This window comes from Temnothorax nylanderi, unplaced genomic scaffold, assembly GCF_030848795.1.
Source record: "Temnothorax nylanderi isolate EJ_2023f unplaced genomic scaffold, tnyl_v1.0 TNYL_tig0055_pilon, whole genome shotgun sequence".
Lineage (NCBI taxonomy): Eukaryota > Metazoa > Arthropoda > Insecta > Hymenoptera > Formicidae > Temnothorax > Temnothorax nylanderi.
In genome coordinates, this window is record NW_027249117.1 from 195548 (window position 1) to 208039 (window position 12492).

Genomic DNA, 12492 nt, shown 5'->3' on the forward strand with positions numbered 1-12492 from the left:
TTCGCGTTAAATAAGTGAATGTCGTGGTGTTGTTTCAAATCGCTATAGGACTGACAGTATAGGAAAACGAATCGGGACACTTTTGGAAAAATTGATCGAAACATCCCGCGCTTGGCATCTCGCGCTCGCGGAAGACGTTCGAGCATCGAAAGCTCGTAATTCTTGCCGCAAGAGAGTCTCGCGGTAGGAAAGAAAGCTGCGAGAGGCAAGCCGTCCTCCGCTCGTCCCCGGCGGGAGGGCATTAAAAGCCATTAAAGGTAAATCAGGGGCAACGGTTGACGTCGCTCTTTACCGCGAGCCAGATCGGGAAACCCGGTGCCGCACGTGGCGGAGGCGTCATGCGAGATTAACTTCGCATTAGCCGCCATGCCACGTCGAATAAGATCGAATACTCTGCTTTCGCGTGCTCGAAAGGAAAATCCCTTCGGTCCCGCGTGTCGCGCGCGATGACAACGACATTTCGCTCGCCCGCCCTCTTGCCGCGCGCGAGATGTCGACGGGGATAGTTAACATACTTCGATACAATCGTGTTCTTGCTGGTCTTATACCCTGTTTACGATTGGCGCGCGCGACTGGGAGAGATATCGCTATAAATTATATCGGGGGAACGTCGTCCCAAGGTGGAAAAAGTAGACGGCGCATCGTGACGCGGTGAAACGACGATGGTAAACACGTCAGCGGGGGATAATACGGGCGCGCCTGAAGAAGAAACTTCTCTCCGGGATAATTAATGTTCTTAGCGCAAACGACGAGCGCGACGGATTAAAGGGAGCCACCTATTGGATAAATTGATATCTGAAATTCAAAACGCTTTCAATTTTCTGGATGGAAAGTTTTCCACGTTCTCTCTCTCTATCACTGAATATTACTTTCGCTGTTAGTTCACTGCGTTTACTTTTCAACCAAACAACTTTGCGCGAAATGTATATATATACATATGTATATATACATATATGTATACGACAGTAATGTATATATGGAAAATATCGCGAAATGACGCTAATATGACTTTTTAGCTCAGTTCAAGAATGCTCGTGTTATTCAAATAGCCGCGCGGAGCACCGCGAAATAAGAAACACGAGATATAGGGCTTTGTCAAATGCCCGAGACAAACAGAAGAAAAGTCAGTTGTGGCGTGGAACTAGAGGGAAACCGAACTCTCCGAATACTCTTAAACTGATTCGCAGAAATATATGTCAGCGCAGTCTGCTATCCGCGGAAAAGTAATCGCGAAGTTCGTGTCGCAAGAAGCTCTATCGGTCGACGGGACACAAATCGGGAATGACAGCCGATCTACTTTGCGTCTGCGAGAAAAGTTTCGCGACTAGGAAATATCGATCTGACTGCTGACAAGCAAACTTCGGACGAATCTGTCGCGCGCGGGGGCGACCCCTTAACATTTTTGTTTTATCTCCGCCTTTCGTTCGCTGCGTCACGATCGTCGCGATTAACGTTTCACTGCGGTAAACAGCTGCCGCATTCGCGCGCTTTTTACTACTTCACGAACTACTGTTCTCCACGGAGTTCTTAATGCGGCAGTACCATTACGGTCTGATTTTTGTCACGAAACGACTGCTATATTTGATTGATGTCCCCACCATTCAGGACTTCAAAGTACAACGTTAATTACCGCGAACTTTTCTTCGGAGAGACCATAAAATGCGTTTCGAGCATTTCAAGAAGTCGACAATAATTACATTATAATGAATTATCACGATATCCATCAGTCGACACGCGAGCTACAATACTTGGGATTTTTACGTCCGAGCGACAACGTCGAGACACAACTGCTCGTGCTCATCCAATGTGCGACTTCCTATTATACAGTTTCGAAACTGCGACTGCGAGAAACGGCGCGTTTCTCCCCTTTTGCGTAGATTGTGCATTTGTACGATGTCGCCTAATGCCCGGCTATAACTTTGGGAACAGTTAAGCCTCGCGTAGCGCGTTCGCATCAAAGTATGCTGCAACATCGGCCGCGCGACTTTCTCGGTAAAGCCGACGACCAAAACTGTGCGCAGAAAATCGCTAACATCAAGGGGAGAGTCGCGCGTCGCGTCGTCATATGTAAAGGGGGCAGGGAGCGGGGACTGCAGAACACAGTCGGGCCAGAGCTCGATGATATCCATTTCGAATAATGGACGCGACTTTGATATCTGTTCCCTTTTGAGATCCTTCGCGTTGCAAATACGACACATTTTTGGCACTCGTACGACAAAGGGGACCGTAATAAATCTCTCCCCGGGCGCAAGCCTCTGAAACGCGCGCGTTTCGCGACAGCCCCTACGGACACCGCTCCGGATGAGTTCTAAATCGAGGGTGCTTTTATCGTTGAAAAAAGTAGAACGGGAGAAATTTTAGCGAAACTGTGTTACGTGGTACGCGTCGCCTCGATTATAGACGTTCTTTACGTCAATATTTACCCTTGGTTATTATTAAAACTACGGTGATATTTATAAAATATTTCTTGCGCTGCCTTTACATCATATTATCTGCGGCAAATCGTAGCGAAACGACATTATTCAACGAACTTTATGACGATATTTTAATTTGATAATTTAATTTGATAATATCTAATACGCTATTGTAAATTCTACGATAAGTCTAGATAAATTCCTGCTTTCAGATAAACCGAGGTCGAGAATGTCGCTAAATGATTCTGTCGTTTTCGCATTAACGCGCCCAGATGTACCCCCCCCCCTCCCCGCGAAATGATGTCTCGTGATACAAGCTCTCGCGATGCATATCCGCCATGGACGGATATGTGGACACGTCAGTTCGCGAAGCCGCATCGAAGCGGGTGCATTACGTATGCATTGTGTAATATCATGGATCGCGGCTTCTCGACATCTGCCCCGGTGAACCATCGATAGTTCGATGCTTCGCCAAAGGCAGTTTTCGATAAGGGATATACGTACGTACGCGCGGCTTGGTAACGTTTGACAACGAAGTCGTAGAGGAGAAAAGTCACGCTAACTCCTGTATCCATACCATACGATATTCCCGATCATCTAAACGTAACAGAGGTATCGCGAAATAGCAAGAGCCATTCTGAAAACTTCTCGGAGGATCGAAAATTGTTGCGAAACGTTTGATCACTCAGCTAATCTTACAAGGGGATAACCAATCCCTTAAATTTTGCTAAATTTTTAATATGTTACAGTACACCTCAGTCACTAATACAAAGTACAGTAACTGTCCAATGTGCAGTTTATGAAATATTTGTTTTTTCTGTTGAATTAATGTTTAAAATTTTTTCCGATATCAATAATAAATAAATCATGCTTGTGCAAAGAAGTTGCATTCATAAAACGCGCTTGGTGCAAATTACTAATTTTAAATGTTTCTATGATAGATATTATCCAAACGTGTACCCATTGTGAATTGTGACCATATTATCGATAGTGAACAAATTGAAAGTTCCGACACCAAAGATTAATTGTCATGTAATGTATTTTTATTAATTGTGACGTATTTCTTTGTAATGTTATTATAATTCTATTTTTCTCATTTGTAATACATAAATAAACTTTATTCTGTAGAATTTTAGAACAATTATACACACGAAAAATTTTAAACATTAATATTTCATAATCTATTACGCATTGGACAGAGTTACAGTACTTTGTATTAGTGAATGGGGTGTACTTTAACATATTAAAAATTTAGCGAAATTCAAGGGGTAAAGGGTTAGTTGTCCCCTTGTTACGGCTCCGTTTGTCATCTAAGAGATAAAGAAAGTCGTTAGAAAGCTTCGCCAATTCAACAGAAAATTAAACGTGCCCACGTTTGTCGCAAGAGCCAAACGTGATCGACAATCATGTCGCGCGACGAGAGCGGCGCGTTATTAACGTAACGGGGTCGGTCGGAGCCGTGACGATACTATTGATATTGCACGAGAAAATCGGCATAACATCCGCCGTGTCTCTGATCATGCAACAACCCGTTTTAATCCGCCCCCTCGGTGTACGCAGTGCGAATAATAATCCGGACTCGGACGCGAGCAACCGACGCACATTTGTGCGGCCATTATCGCCATTGTCGGGGGTCCTCCTGGGATAACGCGGCGTCCAAATAACCGTTTTTATTGTTACTTGTTATTAAATTTTCAACGGTCTGTCTGCAGCGTGTGCGGGCGCGTGTACGCGACGCGAACACCTCGTTATCTCGGCTAAGCGAAATAAAGCCTCTCTCCGCGCGATTCGGTACATGTGTGCAGATAATAATTATAATCATCATGGTGTGCGATACACGCATGACGTTCGTTAATTTGCCCGTTGAATGAACCAAGCGCCTGGAAACTCACAACATTTACCTCTATATCTTCGTACGGACATTAATTTACATTCAAATACGAACGTTAAAATATTGATGTGTTAAAGTGCGTGGAGGCGGATCTCCCCCCCCCCCCCCAGGATTTATGCAACACGTTGCCGCGAGGTCGGCCAGACGATACACATATCCCTCGATAACGCAAAATTGCCGAGCACCGTGCACCGGTCTAATTGCGATAATCGCGCGTTCCTATATTTCTCGCGGCGGCGGTATCAGCGCGGAATCGCTCGGTCTGTGTACAAGCCGATCCGGCGCGCGCGATAAATCTCGCGCGTTAATATTTTGCGCGCACGCGACGGCGCGAACGCGCCAGGAATTATTTGCCTCTCGACTCTACGAGGCGAGGGGAAAAAACTCGGTCGAGTCGTATTACCCGATCATCGGAAGATCCGAAGGGAAAAGCGAGCAATCGGCGCGGAAACTCTCTTTATGCGCGCGGAAAAAGACTTTTCCGTTTCGCAGCCCGTTAACTCGGGGGGAGTGAGGTGGGTTTAGACGGGAATCACTTCCACGTCGTTTTGGCAACCCGCCTTTTATTTCGCGGTTGTTTTTCCCGGCGAGATAAACAGATTGAGCAATTCATTTGAATGTTCTGCGGGGGAATATATGCAGCTGCTTCTCGCACGGGGACGCGAAACGCGAGAAATTTCGTTTATCTCAACTGCACGACGCGAAAACGAAATATTTTCTTTCGAAATAAAATATCTCGCTCTTACGTTTTAGCAAACTGAAACAGATATTGCATTCAAACCCGCGCTTTTCAGATTCTCTCTTTCTTTCTCAATGGAGATATTAATAAATTCTATGTAAAGAATTTTTAATATTACATAATTTTAAGTAACTTCTCAAATAAACCACACATATAAATACGTCAATTTAATGTTATATGTAAGTTATTTAAAATCATAATTTTTAGTTGAAAAATATAAAGAATATAATATATTTTTTTGGTAGGTTTTTTTGCCGCAGGTACGCGTTCACCTCGAAAGCACGAGAATGTTAAAACAAGCCCACGAAGCAGCTCCTCATCTTCGCCAACGAATTTTCAAACAGCGGCGAAGCGTGAAATTAGCGAGCCGTTCCATCAGCTCGTACCTCGTGTAAGCTAAACCTAGCCAGGTGTGTGTGTTGAGGCGGCCCCCTGCGCACGAGATATCCAATTGGATGAGGCGGAAGGTAGAACAATTAAGCAGGGCTAACGAGTATACTATTACCTTAATGAGCTCAGGATTCGAAGATAGGTTTTAATTATTTCGTATAAATAAAACGGGTAAATGTAGCTCGGGCTCGGGACGGTAAAACGCGAAAATCCTCTCTCGTGCGAGCAAACTATCGCTCTGAGAGCCCGAGAGACTTCACTGGGCTCTCCACTAAGTATCGACTTTACGCGCGCTATTATGATTTTCATACGCGCAAGAATCCCGCTTGTCGGTAACAAATGAAACGCGGTGAGGGGAAATCACGTTTAACCGTTCGCCGTTAACGATTGTGCCGTAAATTTGCCGATTTAAGGGTATTGCGCGCGAAAATAACGCGCGTTGAAAGCTTAATCGCGAGGGGAAGATGCAACCATTGCACTGACGATGATGCAGCCTTCGTGCAACGACACGTGCGTCATTCGCGTAAAAACATGGGCATCGGCTCAGAATCTCGATGCTCCACATTGTCAGTTGACGACAACGTCGCGAAATGTCGATCATGGCCGGTCATACTGTCGTCGAGTGTTATCTCGAGGCCTGCCGATCGATCGCGTCGCGGGTTTCCCGTGCGCAACGGGCTCCACCAAGGGCAACATACCTTCCAGGTCGGCACCCGCGTCACTAGTAACGAGTTTAATGGCCCGCCATTCGCGACACTTTGATCGCTATGAGGAAGAAATCGTAATCGCCCGTCCCCGCAACGCGTGCACAAATAGAGATACAAACTATGTGGAGTTTATAGAGTTATGCGTCCTGCTCGAGACACGCTATTGTACGCTAAAGGGAAATTTATTGCGATCACGAAGCCCTTAAAAGGGGAAGCAGTTTGTCCCAAACTTGCGTTTCCCGTTTCGATATTACGATCGCATATCGCGACACGTTAGTCTTAGATATAGCGCCGGGACACGTTCAGCTCAATTAAACACAGAAGTGTTAACGTGATAATGTATATAGGCGCGAAAGTGGAGTAAAATTTCATTAAAGGAATCCGTACAAAAATGCGCGTTCTGTTTCAACTATTTTATTTCAAATATTTTAAATGATTTACTCCGATATTGTATGCACGTCGCGAATTTTATTTCGCCTGGATATGCGCATAAAATGTACATACCATAGGCACGAAAATTAATGAAGCCCACCGTGGAAAAACCGCAGCATTATTAATTAGAGCGTTTGATTTTGATTAAAAACGATACAAGTACACTTCATAAGTAACACCGATAAATATTGACCCTTATGAACCCACTCTCAGTAACCTTCTCCTTCACATATATCATAGAAGTTTTTAAGACCTTTAAGTAATCCAGTCTACAAAATAAAATTGCAGCTAAACTGACAGCTAAACAGCTGCATTCATGTCGTTACATGATTCCTCAAAATATGATTGGCTGTGAAAATCATATCTTGATTTAACTGGAATAACTTTATTATACAAAATGTTTGTATTTATACATCATGTACAAGAAAAGGTACAACAGAGGGTACTAGAGCAATTTGCTGTTAATAACAAATTGCTCTAGTACCTATTACAAATTGATAAACTTTATAAAAAATTTATTAGAAGTTTATATTTTTCTTTCCTGACTGTCTTTGCACCCATATCTCAATCATACAATAGTGCAACAATTTTATGTTAATGATATGTATGCTAAAAAGAAAATACGCATTTCTGAGATATGGGTACAGAGAAAGTTAAGAAAGATAAATATAAGCCTCGACTAAATTTTTGTATAAAGTTTATCAATTTATAATAGGTTCCTTATACAGAATAATAAATTAAATTTTAAATCAGATTTTTCAAATTTTTTTTGTTCATAACTTTTTTTAAATAAACCACTAGCGACGGCTAAAACCTTCTGAAGGTTACTCAGGAGGAGGACCTTTATAATCTATGTGAAGGAGAAGAGGTCATTGAGAATGGGTTCGTAAGGATAAATATTTACCAGCAAGTATTCCGAATTGCAAAAATAAAAAAGAAATCATGTTCTTCGAATAATAATTATTGCAATTGTTGTAATTAATTACACACACAATATATATGTATAATTAATTACAACAATTAATAGTAATTAATATGTATATTCAATTATATATACTTATATATATCTAATATATATAAATATATATTTGGAGTAGCGAAATTATGTGTATTTAAATTGCAGAATAATACACGTTTTTATATTACCGTCGCATACGTGCCGTTAATGCAGTCAAGCATACATTTTGAATGAGATTTTGTGAGAGAGGCAGAGTTTTAATGAAATTGTTCGTACTGATGAGAGTAACGAGCGTCATAAGGGTTCTCATGTAATGTGCGTACGCTTAAAAAAAAAAAAGAATCTGAAACGCGGACATGTCGCGCGCGTTTTTATTTTTTACTCTTCAGTAATCTCGACGGCGTGATTAAGGTCCTCGTGATTTAAAATGTTACTTCAGCCGGAATAATTGTGAAAACAGAACGCGATATCCGCGTGTAAAAGCACTCTTCCTTTGTGGTTTCGCCCTCCAAAACTGTATTTATTTTATTTTAATTATAATTTTCGTGACCATTTCGCGATGCAACGTACAATGCTCCAATTTCCCACACAGTCTGAATCACAGTCTAATTAACGATTTGCAAGCATCGCGTATTTCGAAACCCTAATGGGATATAGGAGTTTACAAAAGTGTATAAATATCATCATTGTATATTATCAAAACTGATATTGTGTCTATACGCCTCTCGCGTGTCCCAGCCGAAATTATGTCTCTTTGACTGATTGCGAGAATTATTTTCCGTCGGACAGTCAAGCTGCCACGTGTCAAAACGCACTCAAAGCACTGATAAAAGGCGCAGTCTCTTTTTTACGATGCATTCATGCCGTTTCGGCCTGCAAAACGGGGAATTTCATTCAGATTGAAACGCGTGAATCGTGCGCGTGAAAAGAGAATATTTGTGATTGCAAGTTTGAATGAGGTTCGCGATCTAGCCAGATGCGTCGTCGGTCGAAAATTGTGCGACGAATTTGACCTCCGTAATTATGTTGTCAACATAAGTTGTGATAAAAAGAATGATTTATTAGTCATCGATAATACCGCATATCGTCTTTGTATTATAAACAAACGAACGGTTTGGGAATGAATGTTTGTACAACCAAAAGGATACTAACCCTTCTAATGGAAACGCAGTTGTGATTATACAAGCTTTTTTTTGTAACTCGATCCCTTAACTTTACCGCGACGATATATTTAGTTATGTTCTCTTCGCAAAGCGATCTTTCAGAGCGTAAAGTTATCTTCGCAGGTTCAGACATACGCGAAAATTGAGCTTATCTCGCGCGCCATTCGTGTTATCTCGCCCGACTTAAGGAGATCGAGCACTTGGTATTCTCGTCCGATGGCCATTATCTGATCGCGCGGCCGGCTTATTTCGCTTCATTTGTCGATCTCCGTCGACGTCCCATTACGAGCCGCAAGCTCTCCATCTCTGGTGCGGCTGGTGCCCCGCCTATGGTCCGCCGGATTTGAGAACCAACGACCCGTTTCGTGAGATACGGTGCCACGGCATTAGCGACCATTCGGACGTCCCGCCAACTAGTGAACTCTAATTTGCGGTCCCCGCTAATTGAGGAACGAACGCGAGACCGGCGGTGATTGCACCGGCGGACAAATGAAGAGATTCCCGGATACGACAGAGCCTCGCGTTATCATAGTTCCGAAGTTGTAACCCAATAATAGTAACAACTCGCGGTATTAGCAACTGAGTTGTCAAGAGAAAACAAGGTTTTGGATTTTTATTGTAGTTTTCGAGATACTTGAACACATATACACGTAGAAATTTCTGAAACGAGCTCTCTTTGCGCGACAAAAGAAATAAATCCTGTATTTTCGAATGCCTTTTAATGCCGGTATCAACTCGCGGCTATGAGATAGAAGCGCTATGGAGACAGAATACTTGCCTGGCGTGACGAGAAGCGCGATGCCAAGGAGCAGAGCTCTTGTCGCCACTTCCACGACTCGTCGGAAGCCCCTGCGACACCACCGTAACCGATGCCTCTTCTCCTCATCGTCCTCTTCCGCTTCATCGTTTTTACTCGCGTGCTCGAAAAGGCCCAGGCAAAGCCGCAGCTTCCGGTACACCGCACCGATCTCATCCGATTCGGGCATGCGTCGCTTCAGAGTCTCCTTTTTCTCAACCGTTTCGCTCTCCTGGCGCCTATACGATCGCCGGCAGCCTGTGCAGGTAGGCTGACCGGAAGCGAGGATCGCTTCGTGGTCAGTCCTCCTAAGTGGAAGTCATTATTTCATTATATAAGCGATTTTGCCTCTCTCAGTACTTATATGTTTATTTTATTGACCACCAATTGGAGTCTTTTGTATAATATTCTTTTAGCACGAGCTTTATAAGCTATTCTCCTATTATTTTTTCTCATCTATTATAGAATGTCTCATATTAGATTTTATGTTACTTTATTGACTGTTAATTAGAGTCTTTTATATCTTCTAGTTTTAAAAGTCATATTTTCCTATCATTTTTTCTCATCTGTATATACATAGAATATCATATCGATATTATTAATAAGAAAATAAATTATAAGTTTACTTTCTTTGTTTTTAATTTTACACACGTTGCATGCAAAGCAGATTTGACCGCTGGACAAATGGAGCGCATTTCCTCCGCCGCGACATCCGCGATCAGTTACCTGTCCTCGTAGTCGTCACAAGCGGCGTTCTCCTCGGTAGCATGGTAGCTGTCGTGCCTTAGGGACCGCAGACCCTGCGAACAAGTTCCTCCGGTACACTGGAACTCGAGCCTTCGCCGGAGGTCCGTGGCTTGTAGCCCTCCTCCGCCCCCCATACCCCCGCTCCCATAGTACCTGCGGGGTATAAGCGGTCGACGTCCGCGTTATAGCTATAGCACACGCGGCGCGGTAACAATCATCGGCCGGTCTCCTCGTGGAAGGTGAGCTATGGCCGGTAAATAACATGTCGCTCAATATGTCGCGCAAGCCACGAGTATCCGCGGTAAATAAGGAGCCGTAAACTATATAGTGCGCGCATTGCAGAAAGTAGCGGATATGTCACGAAGTGACGGTAAATAACAATTGCGAATTTATCGGAGATATCGACGTATCGGATATCGCGTTAATCGTCATGGCTGATGAAAAAAGTTTCATCTCACAAAAATTTGTGGGCTGGTCTTTTTATATGTAAAAATCGAGGATAATTTTAATATCAATTTCGACTTCAATTGGTACGACGCGACGTAATAATTAAATGGTTGTCGATTGCATCAAAAACGTTAAGCGTATAAGTTAATAGGGATACGTTACGTTTGAGTTAATAGGGATAAGTTGTATGTAAAATTGAGAAGCTAAGACAGATGGATTATCCGCATATCCATCTCTTTACGAAAATGGATTTGACAGCCTGGGTAGTCGAGGCTTGGCGAGCTTTAGACAAAATCTGACTTTATTCGATTTATTCTATACTTTGTTTTCTCACTAGTGCAAAGTGTAAATGAAATTTGCTCACCCCTGCCGCTCCGCTACCACTACCGCTGCCCGGATCGTACGCCCCCGATACCGATTTTTACGAACCTCGCCACTTCCTCGCCGTTCTCGACAGGCACTTTAACCCCCGCAATGTGTCGCTGTCATCACCTGCAACATAAGGAAATACGTTCATTGGTCAGTAACGCGTTAATTGGAAAATGACTTTTACTCATTTCCGTTAGTAAAATATTAAATATTATTAGTAAATGTTATCTCAATACACATTTAATTATTAATGATAATTGATATTGCGTGCTATTGATTGTTGCATACGGATGAATCATTATTCCGCACACTTGCGCGGTCGATTATTATTCTGCGGTTACAGCTATATCTTTGGACAATAACCATTAGCACACGTGCGCCTGCGCATCCGTACGTGTGTACGTACAGACGAATGAATCCTTTGGTAGATGGTTGAAATTCCGTATAGGCGAAACATGAATCGATTCGATTAGCAACATACGTGCTCAGATACAAGCTTGATTGATTCAATTTGGGTTTCGGCCTCTAGCAATGCTCAGACAGAGGTAGACGCTCCGAAGATGGACTGGTAATTATATCACGTTTCTGAGGCTGCCACGTGACCTGGCGGAGGCGAGGATAGAGCCGGCATTAAATGATACGGCACGAGAGAAATTAAATATTTCTAACCCTTGAAGCGTGTGACGTGAGTTCCATAACTTAATCAACCGGCTCCAATTTAGGGTCTTTAATGTTTCAGCACCGTCACGGATGATCGCAAACGGACGCGCCGTTTCTATCCGAGAGCGCGTCATGTATTTTTTACGCGATATAAAATCTTCATTCGAACCGGACTCGAGATTTTGTATATCTAATAAAATCGAGCTGTGCGATTGGCGCGATTGCCGGTAACGTCGAAATTTCAATGCTGTTTCGACAACGGAAAAAAATATTATAATAATTCGATTGTAACCACATGAGCGAACAACGCTGATTATGAGGGTACATGCAATGGAATTGTAAATTAACAGCGATTGCATTTGATGCTGCAGTGCTTAACTTGAATGCGGAAAGTAGTCGCGATTTAATGCAAATTATACTACGATATGTGCGCGCGATGTATTACGGTCACGGAATAATGGCGCGCGCGCGCCGATTCCGCAGATTATTTATCGTGCGTCAATACGCGAAGATTTTACTTCATTCGGAGCACGTTCGTGTAATACTAACTCCGATTGGAATTACGGACCATTCTACTAATAAAACGGCCGTGCTACTGATGTAGAGAAAGAGAGAGAGAAAGAGAGCAGGTGCGTATTAGACACTCCCATTCGATGATCCCGCCGAGTCCGTATTGAACGAACGATGAATGGAACGAATTTCTTCTTGTCCGAAGTTATTAATAGAATAAGTCTTAAAATATTGGACTTAAAATACTACGGAGACTGAATTATTTTTTA

At 42.9% G+C, this 12492-nt stretch overlaps 1 protein-coding gene across 9 annotated transcripts in view; it reads right to left on the reverse strand.

Moving 5' to 3' along the window:
• Window positions 1-12492, reverse strand: part of LOC139772932 (protein turtle) — a 270010-nt gene that overhangs the window by 54452 nt on the left and 203066 nt on the right. For all 9 annotated transcript variants that reach the window (XM_071706991.1, XM_071706996.1, XM_071706989.1 and 6 more), the window contains 3 exons: window positions 11049-11176; window positions 10217-10390; window positions 9473-9798 (listed from right to left, as the gene is read on the reverse strand). In XM_071706991.1, coding sequence (XP_071563092.1) covers window positions 9473-9798; window positions 10217-10371 — 481 coding nt within the window. In that variant the 5' untranslated portion in view covers window positions 10372-10390; window positions 11049-11176. The remainder of the gene's footprint in view (window positions 1-9472; window positions 9799-10216; window positions 10391-11048; window positions 11177-12492) is intronic.